The 21,220-nt window shown below is 42.7% G+C and overlaps 1 protein-coding gene across 2 annotated transcripts in view; it reads left to right on the top strand.

The window, feature by feature from the left end:
• Positions 1 to 21,220, top strand: part of ches1 (checkpoint suppressor 1) — a 64,295-nt gene that overhangs the window by 26,158 nt on the left and 16,917 nt on the right. For both annotated transcript variants that reach the window (XM_061052536.1, XM_061052534.1), the window contains 2 exons: positions 2,592 to 3,191; positions 15,570 to 15,721. In XM_061052536.1, coding sequence (XP_060908519.1) covers positions 2,610 to 3,191; positions 15,570 to 15,721 — 734 coding nt within the window. In that variant the 5' untranslated portion in view covers positions 2,592 to 2,609. The remainder of the gene's footprint in view (positions 1 to 2,591; positions 3,192 to 15,569; positions 15,722 to 21,220) is intronic.

The following is a 21,220-nucleotide window of genomic DNA, read 5'->3' as shown; positions in this document are numbered from 1 at the left end:
GCTGCTTTAAATCGCATTGGTATGCACAGACACTTGGATAGAGAGTGTAATTACAGTCGGGTGCGCACACATACACACTTGTGCACAAACACAAACACGGTGGGGGGAAATAAAACACATGCACACACTAAGCCAAATGTGGACATGCCAAACAGAGATGAACACAAATCAAAACAAAGCATGCAAACACAAAAGAGATCCAGAGAACGAAGAAGACAGAGAGAATAGCACAGTCCCATCTGTCAAACAAATGTGCGGATGCCTCTCACACACATTCAAACACACACTCAAACACATTCGCGCACACACGCAGCAGGCATCATTTAGTCTGAACTAGAGCGATATCTGCCTTTGTCCTTTAGCAGTGGGTCCTGAGGGGCGGCAGTAGAAGTTGCATGAAAGTTTGTTTAGAGCTGAGCGAGTGTGTTAAGCTTTATGAGAGCCCACGGGAGACATGGTGGCACACACAAACACACACACACACACATATATTCACACACACATGCATCTCCTCATACACACACACACACACACACACACACACACACACACACACTTAGGCACGTGGCTTGGGCGGCAGCTCGCACTGGCCCCAACCAACAGTGAGGAGTTTGTTGTCATAGCAACAGTAAAATGAGATGACTTTACTGTCAGCCGTAATGTTTCATGGCCCCCTCGCCGCTATGGCAACATAACAAGGAGGAGGAAGAGGAGATGGAGAGAAAGAGAGCATCAGAGCCACCGCTGCCTTCCAGAGGACTCCTACCAGGAGCAATGTCACTATGATGCACTATGACTTCCTTTCCTAAGACATGCACACACACACCATGACAAACCTGTCAAACACATACATTGATACACACACACACACACACACACACTTTGAAAAGCCTGTCAAACATCGTCTCCACCTTGCCCATCCCTTTGATTATGCACTGACTATTTTCAGCTGCAGTGTTATCGTCGCCGGAGCAATTTGAATTCATTACGCTCAATGTCAATATTGATGCAACAACGCTGTAGCTCAGACAGGTACAGCTTGTTGAATGAGCATGCAGGCTGTCAGGAAATGTGAGGAGAGAAGAAGAGGAAGAAGAAGAAGAAGCAGAACTGGAGAGCAGATCAAAGACATCCAGCTCCATCCGCTGTGTGTTTTCCTGCATGAAGCAGCGGTGGATGAAGCAGCGGGGTGACTGTAGACTGGCCCACTATACATGGAGCAACAGCGTAACAGCTATGCATCTCATATCTATATTTAGCTCTGTCCTTCTACTACAGCACATCGCCACTGTTAAGCAGAGTTATCAGCGCTGTTGGAAAAAGTGAGAAAAAAAAGGAGCAGTAGAAGGGATAGGTGGAAGAGTGACAGACACAGAGAAGAAGAAGAGGGGTGCGGAGTTGTTTTGCTCTGTTGCCATGGCGACGCAGCGGCTGGAGCTGTAGCAAAGTGACAGTTGTCACGCCACAGCGGGTTGCCATGGGTGACAGCTGTCAGTCAATCGTGCAGAGTGCGGGGACAGATCGGCAGATGATCACCTTGGATTAGAGAGCGATCACACTACACAGGGGCCAGCCAGAACATATCTGGACTTAATCCCCATGTCCTAATGGTACTCTGATGAGTGAGTGAGTGTGTGTGTGTATGTGTGGGTGCTTTCATAAGTGAATGTGCATGCAAATTTTTTTCCGTCCTCTCTTGCATCTGTCTGACCGTGTGTGTGTGTGTGTGTGAGGATGTAAGAGAGAGGATGCTGTATTTGTGTGCAGACTCTGAAGCGTGTTCACAGGGTGAGTGCAGCAGATTACATTTAGCTGCTTCCCACAGCTGTCTGCGCGAGAGGACAATCAAAGGCCCACATGTGAGTCCTTCTGATTGTGGTGTGTGATACTCCGCCACAGTCCCCTACAATTACACACACTCTGCCTGCGTCTAACGAGCACAGCATTGCTCTTATTTCAGGGGAGTAATGGTCTGATTAGAATAGGGGCGGATTTGAACTCACACTCTTAATTTGTTTTCTCTCTCCCCCCCCCCTTGGCGAATGTCCCAATCTTGATCAGCTGCGGCGGTTCCAGATATCCTGCTGTGGAGTAAAGTCTGATCATCGGACACTTAATTGTTTGTTCCGTTGTAAATCCAGCAGTTAAAAGTTTATTCCGCTGTAATCCATTCCTCCGTGCTTGACAATGAAATTTCCTCCTGTGGTTGAGATCACAGCTCTCTGACCCGACTGTAAGACCTTTAACAGCGTTCAGTATTTTATGACAGCAACCCCGTGTAATGTCAATACTCTGCTGGTACACTAGTAATTAGAGGGTGGTTGTACAAGACAAGATTTCCTCAGCCAATGAAGCACTAAATTTGCCATCCCAGTCAGGATTGGATAGAGAACCCCAGAGCAAAATGATGGTGTGCTTCTCCCCTCTGATGTAACGGTCTAATTGGGAATGTGGTTAAAATCTTGTTGCGTGTCTCCACCCTTTGGCCTTTAAAACATTTAAGCTTTATGTGAAAAGTCAACTGAATTTTTGTCTTGTTTCTTTTTTTTCTTCTTCTCCTCTCCCTCCTCTTCTGTCCTTTCCCTCTTTAGGAGTGAGCCCTGGGCTGGATGGGACCCACCATGCCCCCCAGTAAGAAGGCCCAGAGCCCCAGTAGTGGAGCCAGTGCCTCGCAGGGTATGAGCCCACCTTACAGACAGGGCGACGCCGCAACAGCAGCATCTGAGGCAGAGGCTGCTGACCTTTCCCTGTCCCTGTCTGCCTCCTTCTCCAAGGCCGAGGATGAAGAGCTCACCAGCCTCTCGTGGCTGCACGAGAGCACCGACCTCCTCAACAGCTTCAGCCACTCGGGGCTGCGTAGCGTCTCCCCCCTGCAGGACCCTGACGGTCAGCACCCTCGCTCGCCCTCTTCCTCGTCGCCCTCCCCCGACGACCCCTTGCTTGGGGATGCACACTCAGCGTACGACTTGGCCGCAGGGGCCAACAGAAAACCGCCGTACTCGTTCAGCTGTCTGATCTTCATGGCCATCGAGGATGCGCCAAACAAACGGCTGCCTGTGAAGGATATCTACGGCTGGATTCTGGAGCATTTCCCTTACTTTGCAAGCGCCCCAACAGGCTGGAAGAACTCTGTGCGCCACAATCTGTCACTCAACAAGTGCTTCAAGAAGGTGGATAAAGACCGGAGCCAGGTAAAGACCTCAACAACTATTCTGAGAAATGATGAATAATAATGACTTTGTCTCATACTTGTTTACAATTTGAATTCACTGAAGTGTTCACATTTGACCAGCTAAAACCATGAGGTGTTTTCGGACTGCAGGAACTTCTTCATAGTTCTAGGAACGGTTTGGAACCCTCCTCCTTTTTTTATTCAAACTATGAACTCTTTTAGTTCCTAGAGCCCCGTTTAGAGGAACCTTTTTTAGCTCCTGTTTCAGAGAAGGTACCATGGCGGTGTGAAAGCAGACAGAAAAAAGTCTCCATGGTGTGTAGTTCTCAGGGACAGAGATTAATCTCACTTTAGCTCACTTAATATTTCAATATATTGGATAAACTTGAGTAACATTTTGAGTTGAAGAGCGGCTTGTTGTGGGAGGGATTCATTCCCCGTTTATCCGGAATGTAGTTTTTGAATACAATATTTGTAATGCTATAGAAATATAATATTAGATTGATTGATTGATTGATTGATTGATTGATTGATTGGACTATAAGGTGAGCTAACATCCTGCAATGATCTGCTTTTATCCAAATCACTAGCCTGCTATTTTATACAATGTGTTCATCAGGCAAAGTGGAGGAAATGTGGTTTCTTCCACTATTAGGGCTTTCACACTTTGCAGAAATCTCCTGAAAAACTCATATTTCCAGGAGGAGCTGTATATGTGAACGCAAACAGCCGACGCGCCGACACGAACACTTGAAGGAATCTTGGTGTTCATGCGTTACTTTTTATGACAGCTGTCCTGTTCTATTGGAAAGGTATCCTTAAATGACTTCTTTCCCTGATTTCCGACTCTATCCACTATCCTATCTCTATAATAAAGGCACAAAAAGCCCCAAAAAACACTTAAAAAAACTTAACTACTTGACCTTTCAAGGGGGGGAGGGGGGGCCGCCACCCTAATATAATGGTATGGGAAACACTGCATGCGACTGTCTCGATCTCTGTGCACGTAAATTAAATGGCTGCATTGTGTTTTCTGTTCGTCAGTATGTTGATGTTGTCATTCCATTGGACTACACATAGCGTTGCTATAAAGGGAAATATTCTTATTATAGCGTTAATGGATAAATAATGGAGTATAGCGGTCTCTTTTGCCTCGTCCTCTATTTCTGCGTTGTTTTTATGTCACATCTTACCTCAGGAGACCCCCGCCCCCCCCTCGCGTCTGACAGGTTTAGTCTCTCTCGATGTGAGGAGCTTGTGTGAACAGCCAGGTCAGGAGAATCTCCGGAGCAGTCCTCTTGAAATGATCGTAATTTCAGTGCATTATGTGAAAACGGCGTGACATGAGCGTGTTACGTTAGCTGATTTTAAGTCTGCAGTCACATTTAAGACAGACTTTGAATCAACACTAAAAATGAAGCTACTTTTGATACGAAAGACATTTTTTGAAAATAATGATGAAGCTTTTATTTAAGTCATTTGTCTGTGATTATTTTTGAGAACCATTATTTGGCTAATTTAATCATTCCAGTAATAAGCACAGTGATATTTGAGTTTGTTTATTTCAACACTTGAATAATTTAAATTCACTTCAAAGTGAAATTCAAAAAGAAATTCTCGTTAAAAACAGGTCATTGGTAAAATTAAACCAAGGTCAACAGAGGGTGTTCTCGTCTATTAGATTGCTTCCTATAATTTCCTCCCAGACAATCTCTCCTCGAAAACAGTCTCAGGAATTGCCCCAGCCCCAATCCATCCATCCATGCAGGTTGTTTTTTTAAATCACTTCTCATAAATAATATTCTGAATACCCACAGTCCAAAATAACTGCAGCTACAAGGTAAATACCCAGTCCATTATCCTTTCTATCATGTGTTGTTATAACTTATTTCACAGCCAGGCAGTTATCAGCGGTTTGCAGGCATATCCAACTTGAAGTCAAACATATTCTCTATTTTGTCTACAGCTGTACCAGATTCGGCCTTATCAATAGTTGATGATCTCTGCTTTCATAGTTCTCTTTCACTCAGACGCTCTGTGCTCCCCCAGTGGGAAGAGCGTTTCGCTTTTGATTTAAGTCTTGATACAGTCTTTTATACCGGCTTTCCTATCCACATTTCACTCCATTAAAGACTCCGGGTAAACGGGGAATGAATCCCTCACTCAATTAGTGCTAAATTAATACTGGAGGATTTAATAACACAGATGCCAGCAGACTTTAGATTTCATCTCGCCCCAGGGTGTTGGGGGTGGGGGACAAACAACGAGGATCAATGCTAGCTTTGCGTGTGTTTAGCTGCTTGAGATTATACCGGAGGATATCGGATCTCTTTATGATTTACTTGACCAGAGTGTGAACCTGAACCCCTGCTTTTGAGTCAGCCGTCTTTGTGTGTGTGTGTGTGTGTGTGTGTGTGTGTGTGTGTGTGTGTGTGTGTGTGTGTGTGTGTGTGTGTGTGTGTGTGTGTGTGTGTGTGTGTGTGTGTGTGTGTGTGTGTGTGGTGTGTGGTGTGTGTGGTGTGTGTGTGTGTGTGTGTGTGTGTGTGTGTGTGTGTGTGTGTGTGTGTGTATTTGTGTTGGGGAACAAAATGGATGAAGAGGACATGTTTTGTGTGTGTGTGTGCGTGTGTGCGTGTGTGAGTGTGTGTTTGTGCACACACCCTCACGCTATGTTGTCATCTGGCCCTTGACTACAACAGCGCAGAGTTTTTCTTGTATACATATCTCCATAGTAACTAGGTTGCAGTTGACATAAAAGTATGCTGTTGCTGTAGCAACGGGAAAACTGATTTGGCTTTACTGACTTAGGCGTTTGTGTGTGTGTGTGCATGAAATTATGGGTATGAGCGTCAGATGGGCACTGAGGTGCTGAGTGGGGGAGAATGAGTGTACGTCCTCGTCTAGTGTTAAATGCACGTACTGTATGTTCGTGTGTGTGTGTGTGTGTGTGTGTGTGTGTGTGTGTGTGTGTGTGTGGAGCAGCATGTGTAGAGGTGATTTTGGCAAGGACAGCCTGTCTTGTCTTCCTGTCGCTGCACACCGTTTAAGACAGCGCACTAATTAACCCTTCAAACCTATTCCCCTCTCTCTCGTGTGCACACACACACACACACACACACACACACACACACATCTTCTAACACACCCAGGGCATGTCTGACACACCAACAAACAAGCACACGCACGCACACACTCTCAAGAACGCATGAATGCATAAAAGGACCCCCACACACACACACACACACACACACACACACACACACACACACACAGGCAAGCGCAGTGTCTGTGTAGAAATGAGGGCACATCTCTGCAGACTCCTACTCTACCTGCCAAGTGCCGAGCTTTATCTGAAGCTGCAATTACACAATCTCTGTAATTTTAGTCCGACATCGCCATTCAAAGCCTCTCACTGAGAATATCTACATGTGAATTCTCCTTTTTTCTCTCCCGGCTTTGCCTTTTTCTTCACCTGTTTATGTCTTTTTGAATGGCGCTTGCAATTACAGGGCTTGAGATATTTTCCTCTTTTATGTTGCATTATGTTTTACTCACTGCTCGCTGTGGAGAGAGAAGAAAGGGATTTGGTAAAGGGGAGGTCAGGTTAACGCTGTGAGGGATCGTAGATGCACACACGGAGGGGAAGAGAGAGGAAGCAGGGAGACATGGCTTACTGAGAACGCACCAAATCATATTTCCATCAATTTACAGAGGTGGAGATTAATATGACAGTGGCCTATTTGTTCCAGTGACTGTATTTCTGGGTCATATCCAGGCAGATGATAAGATGGGGGCTAGTATAGAGTAAGCCTGCTGCTCCATGTGTGTCTGTATGTGCGTGTGTGGCGTATGTGAGTGAGTGCAAACTCGTGAGAGAGAGAGCGAGAGAGAGAGCGTGAGACAGTACGAGTCCCACGGTTGCCATGGCATTGTTTACAAACAGGATTCCTCACTGTGCTGAATGACATGCCTTAATAACAAGTGTTGTTGCCCTCAGACTTGTGGATCAGCGCTGGAGATCAGTGTTGTAACAGCACAACACACACACACACACACACACACACACACACACTCAGAGCGATATATTTCTCAAAGCCTCTTATGAAATCACAGCAGAGACAACAGGCAGTTTTGTCATCCAAGACTCTCGATGAAATCCCTCTGTTTTGCACTTAAGTGTGTCACCTCTACCTTAACCTCACCCTGTTCACATGAGAGCACCCTGATTCTTCTACGGTTTCATTTGAAGCATCGAGAGCGAGCTTACAGTAGATTGTCTGCTCACGGGGCTTTTTGATGTTCGTATAGCAGGAGGTAACGCCGCCGCTGATCTCAACTTTTACAGAGTTTTCTCTCAAATCATAAACATTGTCCAAACATATTTTGAGTCTCAATTTCCTGTGTTAAGTACGCTAACAACTCAAAGACCCAACCTCTCAGCTAAGACACAAAATGAAATGAAGGTGTTCAAGAAAGTAAGCTTTGCATGTGGAAATGAATGATTACTTTAATTTCTTCTCTGGCAATTTTACACAAACCAATCCACCAGTGAGTCTTACCACAACGATTAATTTGTGATGAAACAGTAAAAACATTCAAGACACCCAGTCATGTCCTAAATGTTCTTCACTGCTTTTTAATGGTTTAATCTTTTGGGGTTTTATATTCTTTTATTAAAGAGACAGGTGAGAGGTTGAGTCTGAAGTGACATGCAGGAAAGGAACCACAGGTTGGATTCCAACCGTGACTGCCCGCTTCGAGGACAACAGCCTCTGTACATGGCGGACACAAACTAACCACTAAACCACCGGCGCCCCCTTAACTACTTTTTAGAACTGCACTTATCAATATTGTGACAATTATAATGGTTCAATTTGCTAACTGTAACATAAAACGGGCTCAATCATATTGGCTAAAATAAAACATTGCTATCTGATTTAGGGTTTCAACCTCATCTTCATATGTAGCATTCAACACCTTTCTGCAAGTTTTCAACTAAAGCAGGGATTTCTTTGGAGAATAAGCTATGATAAAAAGCAGACAGAGAAAGTTAGCTTGTATCTGGTAAACGTAGCGAAGCACCCAGGACTCACATATTTACTTAAGAAGTTGATAACGCCTGAAACAGACCCTAAAAGTAAGACGCATGACTCCGATAAACTGCTTTGAATGTATCATGCCTGTGGACGTTTGAACAGTATCTTGTCTGCTGAACATGTCAGCCATATCAACTTAATAAGATGATAAGAGATGATAATGGCATGTCAAGTCATTGTGAGTCATGAGTAACAGGACAAGCCTTGTTGTCTTTTTTTTATCAGATTACATTTATTCAGATCAGCCTAAGGGAAGCAGTTTGAACATCCAGGACATTGGGTCTTGGTTTTTGTCCTCGGAGAGCTTTCATGGATGTCAAAATTATGCCTCTATCACAAGGAGTCAGACCAGAAAGCCGGATGACCTCACTAAAAATGAATTGTTCAGTGATGTCATATCAAAGGTGGGCTGGACGTTTAACTCTGAAGGAGGTCGCTTGCATGGGACAAAACAGTTTTTGTTGTTCAAGCAATTCTCGTATTTGGAGATGCTTTGGGAGCATTTGTTATCATAAGCACAAATTTAAATTGCGTTAAGGGTAAAGTTGTGAAATCAGTTTATTGAACTACATCCAGATTTACACTCCCGCCTGCGGACTATGCTCTGCTAATGAAAGGCGTCTTATCCAACCTTCAAAACAGGGTCCTAAGTCTCTAACTAGACTCTTCTCCTCTGTTGCCCCCCGGTGGTGGAACAAACTTCCAAACTCCATTGGATCTGTAGAGTCCCTCTGCACCTTTAAGAGAAAGCTAAAGACCCAGCTCTTTCATGAACACCTATGCACTTAATGATGGTGATGAGGATGATGATAATGATGTCATTGGTTTTGTTTGATAATGACAATATTAAGGATGGTTTTGATGCTGATTAGAACTCTCCAGAACAGCTGTCGATGTTGTGCTTTGCCTCTGTGCATTGCCTGCCAGCACCTGCAGATCGGACTTTAAGCTGCTCATTTACACTAACTGATGTTGTTTCTTCCTCTCTAGATCCTTGTTTGTGTTGTTCTTACTCTCTGATGTACGTCGCTTTGGATAAAATTGTAGAATTGTAGAACTGAATGGGATACTCTTACACCAGGAGATTTAAGTATTTCTGGAATCTGAAAATGTGATCTGTAATTGCAAATAACCTGCAAAGTTTTTTTAAAAATTAGAGATGCACTGATTGTTATTTTAAACATCTGCATTTTTTATCAGCCCTGATTTTCACAATCAAGTCGATTGCCAATCCTAATGGTTATTTTTTTCATTGCTACAAATGGTCTAGGACTCCCCCACCTCACATTTTCTTTCACGACCACCTAACAGGTGACTTCTTCTGCCAACTATATAGAACCTCTTCTGTGAATTAGCACTCAGGTATACTACCTTGCTAGCATTAAATGGATGCAACACAAGAGCTATGCATCAGTTACTGACAACATATGTCACATTATTTGCTGATTTGCCGATGTTTTTCAACTGGACCAATATCGACCAGGGATACATTGGCCGGCGCACCCCTAAAAAATGTCTTCCTAGTATTTATCTCTGGGGAGGTGCAAAGAGAATTCTGTCTTTGACTGGATGGCAAGAGTCAAGAGTCATTTCCACAGCATGCATTGTAAAAAGACATACAAGAGATCCACAAACCAGGCTAAGCTTTGGCTTAAATCAAAACCACATGTGAAGCAGGTTTGGTTGCTTCATAAGAAATTTCCCCAAATTACCCTGCTCTGTTTTTCTATGTAGCATGTCTAACCAACATGAGACTTTTACACCCAACAGGGCCTCTTTGTCCCATATGGTCTCTTTGTTGTCCAGTGGCCTTCAACAAGAACAAAAAATGGCCTGTATCAAGAGTCTTCATCAGTCGAAAAATCCCCCTCTTCCTCCTCTTTTCCCGTTTTATGCCTCTGTCCTCCTCAAAAGCTCTGTGTTCCTCTCAGTGTTCCAACATTGGCTGCCTCTGCTTCATTTCTGAAGAACAGACCTCATATTGTTTTTCTTCAACTGTGCTGAATATCTTAATCAGTGTTCAGGCGTGAACGTGGTCCACGTTGTACTTGTCCTACACTCTTTATCTGTGTATGTACAGTAAGTAAAGATAGATCCATGTGTCACAATTTAATCAGGCTTAAACACATCCAGGGTTAATGCTTGTACTCTGGCTGTGGATGTCCATCAAAAAATGTTTGCAGTCCTAATGCTTCAGATATGTGCCAAAGGTTAAGTCATATTGCACATAAAAAATGCACTGGACTGCAAAGCCTCTTACTGATGGCTTGCATGTATCTCTGCACGGAGAGTGTCAGCTCTGTGCTCTCTGTCCATCATACAACTTTGTTTTAATCTTATTCAGTAGCTGAGTTGAAAATGAAATCTTCTTTCTCCTCTCGTGATAGCCGTTATGCACTGTTGGAATTACATTCCTACAGTATAAGATTGCCATGGTGGACATGTTTTATAAAAATGGCTATATAGATGGAAAAAACACCACTTTCAATGATTCTTTCTGAAAATGTAAAAATAGTTTTTAAGGAAAGGGTCACGAATGAGAAGTTTGTTATTTTTTAAAATGAGGCTAAATTCATTCCCAAGACTTTGCGTTAGTTTTTTTGCAGACCTTGTTCAAACAGAAGGACGCTATGTGTTTGTTGGGACTATTTCCAGCTGTGGGTGCAGTAGTATTTTCAGTACCACGGCAGTGTGTGTCAGGTTGACTGAAAAAACAAACTACATTGACCAACTTAGTAAAAAGAAGATCATGCCACACATTGAAACAGTGACTCTCATTGATATGTTTAATATTTTTTGTGCCAACCATTGAGCTCTGTGTCACAGAGGAATCAGATATAAAAATGTATAAGGCAACACTTGTTTATAGCAATGGTTCTCAACTGGTTTAGCCTTTGGACCCACCACCTCCTCCTTAATGCAAAATCCAGAAATATGTCCAATTTTATCCTCAGCGGTAAAAAACAACATGTGACAGAACAAAGAAAGTGGACAAATCAAACATAAGCACGCCACAGACTTTTCTTCCCAGGTACACATTCCCGACCCACTGAAAACTGGCCCGCAACCCACTTTTTGGGTCCCGACCCACCAGTTGAGAACCACTATGTAAAATGAAGGAAACAGGCACAAGTAAGAAAGAAAAGTGTAGAACTTTAAGGATTGTCTTCTTTATATTTTGTTGTATAAAAGAAAGTGAACAATCTCTGTGCTTTTCAGGTCCTGGTATGCACTATAAATCTTGTGTTATGTGCTGCAGTTGAATGTGTGTGTGTGTGTGTGTGTGTGTGTGTGTGGAGATGATAGTGCAGATAGGAATGCAGTAGCAGTGGTATAGTGTTACTAGCGGGGTCATAGGCAGCACGGCTTTTTAATATCTCCTATTTCCAAAGGAGACCAGCCCCCACAGCTTATATAACACAGGAAACAGATGTTGGCAACACACAATCATCTCTCTCTCTCTCTCACTCACTCACTCACGCACACACTCTTTCTCTCCTGCCTTTGTCTCCTCTCTCTTCCCCTTTTGTCTTTTACTCACACCATGACGTGTTTCAGGCATGTTGCAGTCCGTATGTTTTCTCCATCATGAACATACCTGTGCACAGCTCAGTGCTGTGCAGCTTTTCAACACAGAGGCGTAAAAAAAAAAAAAAAAAAAAAGCTGCTGCCTTCCCTTATTAAAACTACTGAAAACTGCAGTAGTGACACAGATACATATAATTAAATCTGTTTCTTCTCAGAGTAATGTTGCTTAAAGTTGCTATTTAAAATCTAAATCAGAGCCTCGCCTGTTTCCTCTCACTGGATGAGGTGTTTTCAAAAGCAGGGGTTAACCTTTTAGAGCTGTGGATTATTTGTTGTGTAATCCTGCAAACACTTCAGTAATGTGAATATTTGTGCATGCAGAAAACTAAACTCATCATCATGCAGAAAAGAGTGCTCATTTGAGAGGTGTGTGACCAGGTGGGATCAAAGGATGGAGAGAGGAGGTAATATAAATGGAGATCACAAGCACTGTTTCAGGTGAATGTCAGGGCTACACTCCTCTGTTTTACTTTTTTTCAGATCCAGCCGTGTAAAGGAATGCTATTTTTAAAATCTCTATCAAAGTTGAACCTCAGTGAGAACTTAAAGCCAATCTTTGACCTGCAATACTTTTTGTGATAATCGATTTTGAGACACGCTGACTTTTTTTTTTTTTTTTTTTTTTACTTTTTGAATTTGTCAGAAAATGAAAAGTCCATTTCACCTCCTCTGGATTCCAAGCTCAGATGATGCCTGTTGCCAAGGCGACCGCTATAACCCAGGTGACAGACCCTTCCTGTGAGCTGAGCCCTGTGATTGGCCTATCGACCGGGGGGGTCTGGAGATTGAGCGTTTTGATTGGCTGGCTGCTTGGCAGAAGCAGGGGCCCAGGCAGACAGAGATTCTGTGGGGAGCATTGATTTAATCGGCTGGCAAGCGGGCAGACAGTAGGCGCACACTCACACACATGCACACACACACACACACACATATACAAACGGCTGGCGGGCTAGAGGTGCAAGGGGAAATTTGGCCCAGTGGGGGTCACCTCTGTGGGAGCGAGCGTATGTGTGTGTAATATCATGCTCTCCAGGAGAGGCGTTGCTGGCAGTAATAGAAGCACTCCCAGGAGCAGACCATGCTGGGTAATATCACACTCCCCAGGGAACTCGACATACACACACTCAGTCCCAAACACACACACACACTCAGAGCAAAACATGGCACATATGGCCTGAGTTCAACACGACTTCCATACTGATGCAAAGATCCAGTCAGGAGGGACTGGAATCAACAGTGCACACACATCCTATTAGCTTCTTGCATTCTTACAAGGTCAGACTGTGTAGTGATGGCAGCAGAGATTCTGACAGATACACTGGACATGCTGGGAGCAGGAGACACACAGGGCTTCCAAAGAGGTTCTGCAGGGTCTTCACTCATTAGAAAAGACAGCTTGCATTGTTAAACGGTTTATCAAGAAAGTTCTTGGACAAATCAGACATGAGGGTGAGGGAGAAAGTTCTTGGACAAATCAGACGTGAGGGTGAGGGTGAGGGTGAGTTTGAGGCTAGATTTGATGCTTGTTGCTAGGGACGTAACGAACAGACAGTTGAAAATCAGGAAGGATTCAAAATGATAAAATGAAAAATAAATTGTGATTCACATTTGTAAACAGCAATGAATGGTGCATTTGAATTCTATTGTCCATCTCTCTCTGTCTCTCTCACTCTTTCTCTTGCTTCCTCTTAGTAGTGTCTCCGCACCAAGAGACCTAACAGACAATGTTGCAACAACCTAAAAGCTTATGCGTCTTCAGAGAGTGCAAATGCATCAAACATTTTCTACTGCTGATGATTCTTTCAGATGTCTTTAATTACTCCTGTAACTTTGAAATTAGCAGATGGACCTTTTGTGTCTTTTCAAAACCATAAAAACAAGAAGTAAAGCAGCGTAGGTGAAAGGCAGCACAAAAGGCTACATAAAAGCATCACAAAGAACAGTTATATGAGGCCACCTGAACATAAACTGGGCTACTTGCATCCATGCAAAAGTTGCCACAAAATCGTATTGTGAACCGAGCATCGCAAATGTTAATATATCATGAGTGGAGTATATTGTGACATCCCTACTAGCAGCTGGATTTATGTTTCTGGACGTCAGATGTGCATGCTTCAGTTGAAGTTTAGGACGTGTCCTACTTTTGCAGTTACATTTAAAGTTATGTACTCCACATATTTTAACAGGTTTTCATATTTAAGTTTTGTTGGTTCATGCTTGGTTTGTCCCGACTGCAGAACTTAAATACAACTCAAAATCAAACAATCAACATACCCTCTTTGATACAGCAGAAACAACATTAGAAGTCCTTATCACACAGCATTGGGGGATTTCTTGTTTTGTAGTAAACAAAAACTGCAGATGAACTCCTGCACATTGTCTAAAATCCCACTTTTCAAATGTTGCCAATGTGTTGGTTCAATTTAGACTGTGCTCTGTCTCTTTCTTAGAAAATGTAAGATGTAAGTCCTTGTCTCTGATTGGCTGATTCTTGGAGCATACTTTATCAATCATGTCATCACTTCAGAGCAGGTCTTCAGTTATTCTTGCTCTTCGCTGTGTGCAGGAGAAAAACAACTTTGTACCCCTGAGTTGACTCTTTTGCTCATTAAATTTCTAAGAAGTTTGCAAAGTATAAAATATATAAATAAGATAGATCTGAGTGGTCACAGGATGATAAACATGATACTAACGGGAAGCATAATTTGAGTTTCTTTTTGCAGAAGTTGCAGCAAAGTATTCATAAATAACTGAATTATTTACCAGAAAAACAGCCACTTGTCCTCCCAGAAATAGTGACACTCTTGTGGAGAGATGTTTTTTTTTTGGGAAGAGGACGCTCCAAAGACTATGGCGCTGTAATATCCAGAGAAGTTATGATGAACATTCGACTTGCCCGTGGAGTCATAAAGTGTGTATTTCTTATCTTTTTCAATACAAACTGCTCCTCAGGTTTTAGAATTTGTCTCCAATTAATGCTAACATGCTCTGGCATATCTGACATTTCCCTTTTTAATAGATTCCTTGTGGTATTTGCAGAAATCAGAAGCCCGCAGTCTTGACATCTCCCCTCCCTGTAGCCTGTACCTGTATCACATCGCAGAGCACTACAAAGTGAGCTGAACACGGCACGGGATGGGTTTTTTTTAATTTAACATTTATTTTCCTCTTCTTGTTCTCTGTCTGTCGTACACAAACTCCCGATTTTGCCACCTTCAGATGACGAGGAAGATGAAAGCGGGGAGAAGGCGGTGAGAGATAAAGACGGAGACTGTTTTCTGTATTTCCATGGCCAGATCCCTCCCTCCTCTATAATCTATAGGCTGCTTTCACTCAGATTGGGAGCCGACAGCTTCATTAGGTGAGGAGAGGGAGGGGGGGGGGGGACTGCTTTGATCTAAAAATACACACGATCATCGCCTCTGGAGTGGAAAAAGTTAAAGAGTCTCCCTGTGTCTTAATCAGTAAAAAGCCTCAAGAATTTTCTTCCAAGGAGAAGCAGAGGATTGGAAAATTCAGAGCGAGGAGGCAATGAAGATGTTTTAAATCGTGTTCCTCGCGGGGGAATATGGGAGTCATTCTGTGTGCACAGGTGGTTTGGTAAATACAAACCCGGAACCAGGTCTGGACTTGTCGTTCGGCTCATGTGAGTTTGCTGTGTTGTGGTTGTGTGTGCTTCTCACTGACATCTTTGTTCCTTCTTTGTTTTTCAGAGCATAGGTAAAGGCTCTCTGTGGTCCATAGATCCGGAGTACCGGCACAACCTGATCCAGGCACTAAAGAAGACGCCGTACCATCCCTACTCACCCGGCTTGGCCACCCCCTCCACCTCCCCACCCACCCTGCCTCAGACATTTCACCACAGGTGAGCGAAAAGAGCTGATTGGCTGATTAATTGCTGGTGACATGTCTCTTGAATGATTAGTTAATTCCTTCATAAACCCTGATAGGATTGTTATTTTCATTAAAAGTGGGTACAGATGGACACGCACATATGTGGCGTATGTTGATTCACACATACTGTAGATGTTACAGCACATGGCTGGATTTGTTTTGGCTCCAACTGATGAGGCACATCTGAGCTGAAACATTGAGCTGTGGTACATGCAAATGATTTCACACCTTTTTGGACTCAAAATATTTAAAGATACAGACGTGATACACAAGCGGTCTGAATGTGTCTTTTGTGTCATGTACTGATGCGACTGTAAAACAGGTAAAAACATGTATCTTTATATTTAGTAAAAGCAGTTGTTTTCCTCCAGGGGTCATCTCTTTTACATCTAATGGTTTTAAAATAAATGTTAAAGTGTCTGTTTCTTGGGCTAATCATTCCTTTGATAATGCAAAATCCAGCAGAATGCCAAGTAAGCTGTACCAAAGACTTTATATTAAGATGGATGGAGCAACAGCCGCCTGGGGGCTGAAGCCAAAATATGTAGAGCTCCTCCTGCTGGCCGACTGCAGTATAGGTCATAAACCCTGTCTCCTATATGTTAAGAGAGCGGACATGGGTCAAACTAAAAAGTTTGAACACACGTTGAATACATTTTTTGGACATGGATTCTGTTGTGAGAGGAAGTAATGATCATGCTGATTTAGGTCTAGTTTGGTGTTCATTTTTCTGATTAGTCACTTTAGCGGGTCCACCAGCCAGCTCACTTCTGCGCATGAATTAGCTCCATACTATGTCACCAACGCAATATGACAGAGGTAGAGCTATTTTGGCTTCAATTTTGTATAAATGAAGGGGATGGAGAAGCATTGTCCATATTAATATACAGTCCATGGTCTTTAGCAACTTAAACACGGCTCAAGGTGTTTTGTTTTCGTCAGCTGACTGTCATTGAAAGGAGTTTTTCTTACTCTTCTTTGACCTTATGTGACTTCATTTGTCTCTTTGTTTTTGTAACTGGCCTGTGTTACATCGTGTAGGAGAGCTGCAGATAAACAGAGGTCTCTGTTTCTTTACATTGAATTGTTCTCCTCCAACTGACCTACTAGGCACTCTTTCTTTTCAAGTGTGTTGATTTTACTGAAGTCCCATAAAACACACACCTCCCTACAAGTATGATGCAGGTAGAAATGAATGGTTTATGTTTTTGCAGCTTGGACAGTTTAGCAGATCAAACTTGGAGTTGTAGTACAAACATGTGTCATGGAAATATTCTGAGATATTTACAGGAATAATTAGCACTGAAAAAAAATGATGTCCATGATCTATATTATGTGTCTTGTTAAGTAAAACATGGACTCTTTTTCTAGTTACGGCTTTTAAAATTGGAAAATGTACTTTCTCTCTCTATTTATGGCTGTTGTAACTCTTAATACCAAGATAGACCTTTTAATTACGAGCACAGAGATCGTAGTGGTCGCGTGCAGACACTCTATGCACCGTGCAGCAGTCACAGCATATAAACGTCACTCTCCCTCCTATTGGATCGAGTTGAATTCTACGGAGAATATCCTGCTTCGTTCTCAGATCAGCCCACTCGGACTTCCTGCGGAAAAAATACTAGAGGTCTTGGCAGGAGAAACTCCGGGTGAAGTCCGAGTGAAAAAGTCTGCTGTGTGCGTTCACATACACACCTCCTCCTGGAAATATCAGGAGATTTTCTGGAGGAGAAGTGTTTAAGCATTATAAATCTGAATCTTTTCACAGAAAAAAGAAACAGTTGGTCTGCATTTGTACACAAAGTGCTGGCCTGTGGTTATTTTTTAAGAGTGGTGTTCTTGTGTATTCTGACTTTCTTTTTTTAGGTCCACAGTTAAAAAGGAGGGAAATGATTTTGCTCTTGAAGCAACTTAATACTTTAAAGAAAACAGTGTTGTTTACATGTGGAGCAAAAGAAAAGAAGTTCCAAGAATAGATGCTGAGAGATGCTTTTGTACTGTATTCACGCAATAGCTGTACTTAAGTGGACGAGAATCAAATCAATTCACATCAAGGCAGGTCTTTGTGAATCTAAATGTAATCAACTTGAGAAATCAGTGCTATTAACCCATCCTACAGACCATTGTAAGTGAATTATCTTTGGGTTTTAGTCTGTTTCTGACCAAAGAAGTGGGTTGAAGACGTCACCCTCGGCTCTGTGAAAGCCTTTTGCTCTCCTCTCTGATGTTTTATAGACTAAACGATTAATGAAAAAGATTATTAATACATAAAATGATAAAAAAGAATTGGTAGTTGCAGCCCTGAGGCGCATACAACATAAAACATATACACTCCTCCACCTCTTTTCTCTCTCTCTCTCTCTTTCCATCTGTCTCTCCCTCCCCACCCACCTGGCCCCCGGCGTTCTACTGCTGACCCGCCCCATCCTTTCCTTGAATCTTTTTGCCCGCTGTTTTCACTCCCATCCCTCCTCCCACCTCCTTCCTCCCTAAGGCGCATCGCAGGTAAAAGCGCTGGTTTTCACTCCCTCCGTCCATCCCCCTGCTCTGCCTCTCCTGCAGCTCCTCTGTTCCGCTCCTTTCTCCCTCTCTTGTCTCCTCTTTTAATGTCCCACACCCCCTCCCGCTCATCCTCAGGCATACATTACAACCACTGCCCCCCCCCCCCCTTGTACTCCGTCTTCTTTATTTATCCCTGCTGTGATTTATCCTCTCTTTTCACTCTCTCTCCAGCGCTTTATCATTCAATTAAATCCTCCTTTGTCTACATTCACTTCATTCTCCGACCCCTTGCGGCATCCACACACACACACACACACACACCTCCACAGCATCCACCTGTGTTGTTTCCTCCACCACTCTCCTCTCCTGACCTCTCCTCCACACTTCATCCTCTCCCTCTGCTAACTTCTCGGTTTCCAGCTCTTTCTGCCCATCCCTGTGGAGGTGTCAGCGAGAGCTACTATTAGTCGTCTCTTTTCCCTTGTTCTCCTTCTCCCTCCCTTTCCGAATACCCGACCACCATCACCACCACCACCAGCCACCCCAACCCACCGCACCACGCTCCCCAGTTGATCCGGGCAGGTTGGCTTGCAGAGCCAGCGGACTGTGTAAGACAGAATAATTGGTTCACCATAAAATGTAAAAGTGTCATTTTGAACAATGAGGTATGGGGAAGTGGAACAAATTGGAGGCCGGATTCGGAACACGAGGAGGACGGGGAGGCGGGGTGGTGTGAGGAGAAGGTTGGAGTATGGGAGGAGGGGGAGGAGAGGGAGGTAGGGGAGGGTGATCATTTTGCATTGTGACACACAGTGGGGAATGGGAGCGCTCCTGAGGAGAGTCCATGCAGCAGCAAGAGAGCAAGCATGGTGCAAATGTGTCTATGGATAGACATGTGTGTGTGTGTGCGTGTGTGTAACTGTGTTATCTTACCTGACCCAGCAGACACCTGTATCCATCAGGACTGCAAATAAGGCATTTTTTTAGAGTACATGTACAAGTTGTTTTCTGACAAAAAGTCCAACACAAAGATATATAAATATTTGAAATCAGAGAAAATCTACATGAAGAAGAATCTTTTACCAGATCATGAACATGGTCATGATCGTGTTTGCTTAAATAAAAAAAAGGAAAATATCTACTTTCAAATAGTTGCAGATGAATGTTTTTCTCCATCTGATTCAGTTTGTTCATGGACTTATTATCTCTTTAAAATTGAAAATTATCTTGACATAAAAATAAAATCAATAACAAGCAGAGTGAGCTACTGAACGAGAAACTTTTAACGCAAGAAACTGCAACATTTACATATTTCTCTCTTTTTTTTTTTATCCCTTCAAAAAGAAAATCCCACTCACTGATGTACAGTAAGAGCATCCTTGAACATCCTTGAATCCTTGAAAAGGAAAGCTTTCAAAAAGTCACTCCTTTCAACCACAACTTTGTCAAAACGTAAAAAAGGCTTGTTAACGCTACCTCAGATCGGACAGCATGGCTTCTTTCACATCTCTGTAGTTTCTGTGGCATACATAGATTAATGGAAACCAGCAGCTGCCTGGAAAGTACAAAATCAATCTAAGAATTTATGGTGTGCTTTAGAAATTGGCCAGCAGCGACACAGAGCGCAGGCACAGCATGTACAGTATGCCCAATTTGTAGCTAATGTTCTAAAACATGAACACCATTTATATGCTTTTTTAACTCCTTCAGCAGTCAGCCGCTGCTCTGTCACAAACTGGAGCAGCTAGATTCAACGTTTTCACAGATATTTAACATGTAAGGCTGAGAAAGTAAAAGATAATTCACGAGATGCTGTGAAACCCCGTCTGATATAATGGAATATCAATAAAACTTTGATCTAAGTCGTTTATAATTCATGAAATCCTATTTTGGGGGTTTTAGAGCCCAACAGAAGCAGGAGGAGGGAAACACGAGATGTTCTAATTCCTCAGCAGCTTTTAAATGTTAAAGTGAAGGCACAAATGTAAAGTTCAGTCAAGTAAGTAACTTGTGACAATCGTGCTGCTAGATAGAACTGAACAGAAAGCAGACTTGTACAGCTGGGAGCTTGCAGATCACAGTTAATCAAAATGCGCATAGGGAATGGCACATGTGTTCACTTTGAACTGCTGTGAGTAGAGATCCATACTAAACTCAGTGTCCACTTATCTTTGACACTGTTCATCTTTTTTGCGGAGCGTTCTACCTGTGTCACACATTAACATCTGTTGAAATGCAGATGTTAAAAAAAATGTCATTTAAAACTATTTCCATGTCAAGAGAATAACGAGGATCGTGTGAAACAGCTGGAAACTACACGGGGATAAAACTGTAAGGGGGACCTTGAGTTAGGACAGCTTTGTCAGAGGACATCTTCCTGATCATTTGTCATCGTTGTGAAATTATTCATCACTTTCAATTATGCTCGCTTATTATATTCATAAAACTTCTGGTTGGCAGACTTTACGTCTTATTAACAAAACGAATACCTTGTTACTCAAAAACACACACCTGAAGTGTTTGAGTTTGTTGCCACAGTTGAACCTCTACAGCAGTTAAAACTCCTGTGAGATGTTTTTAACTTTTGCTGTTAGGTAGGTTGGGTTAGGTGTCAGACCAATTGATTAACAGCACGCTGCCAAGACAGCTTTCTTTTATTTTTTCCTACGTCAGAGATTCATCATGAGTTACATGTTTGATGGGGAAAAATAAAAACGTTTTTGATTTTTTATCAGAAAACACTACAGTATACGACAGGATCTGCAAAGCTCCACTTTGTCAACAGGGGGAGCCAAAGTCAACACAACACTCATAGGAGCTTTAACAGTAACATTGAAAATAGAAATAGTCATAATGAAATATGGTTTATTAAATGTACAATAACATTCTTTATTGAACTTGTAATGTCATTGTTTTAATTGTATTTTCACAGGGCAAATATCCCCTGCAGTTCCCTTAAGTACCCCTA

Source organism: Labrus mixtus, chromosome 12 (assembly GCF_963584025.1).
Source record: "Labrus mixtus chromosome 12, fLabMix1.1, whole genome shotgun sequence".
Lineage (NCBI taxonomy): Eukaryota > Metazoa > Chordata > Actinopteri > Labriformes > Labridae > Labrus > Labrus mixtus.
This window is presented reverse-complemented; position numbering and strand designations above follow the sequence as displayed.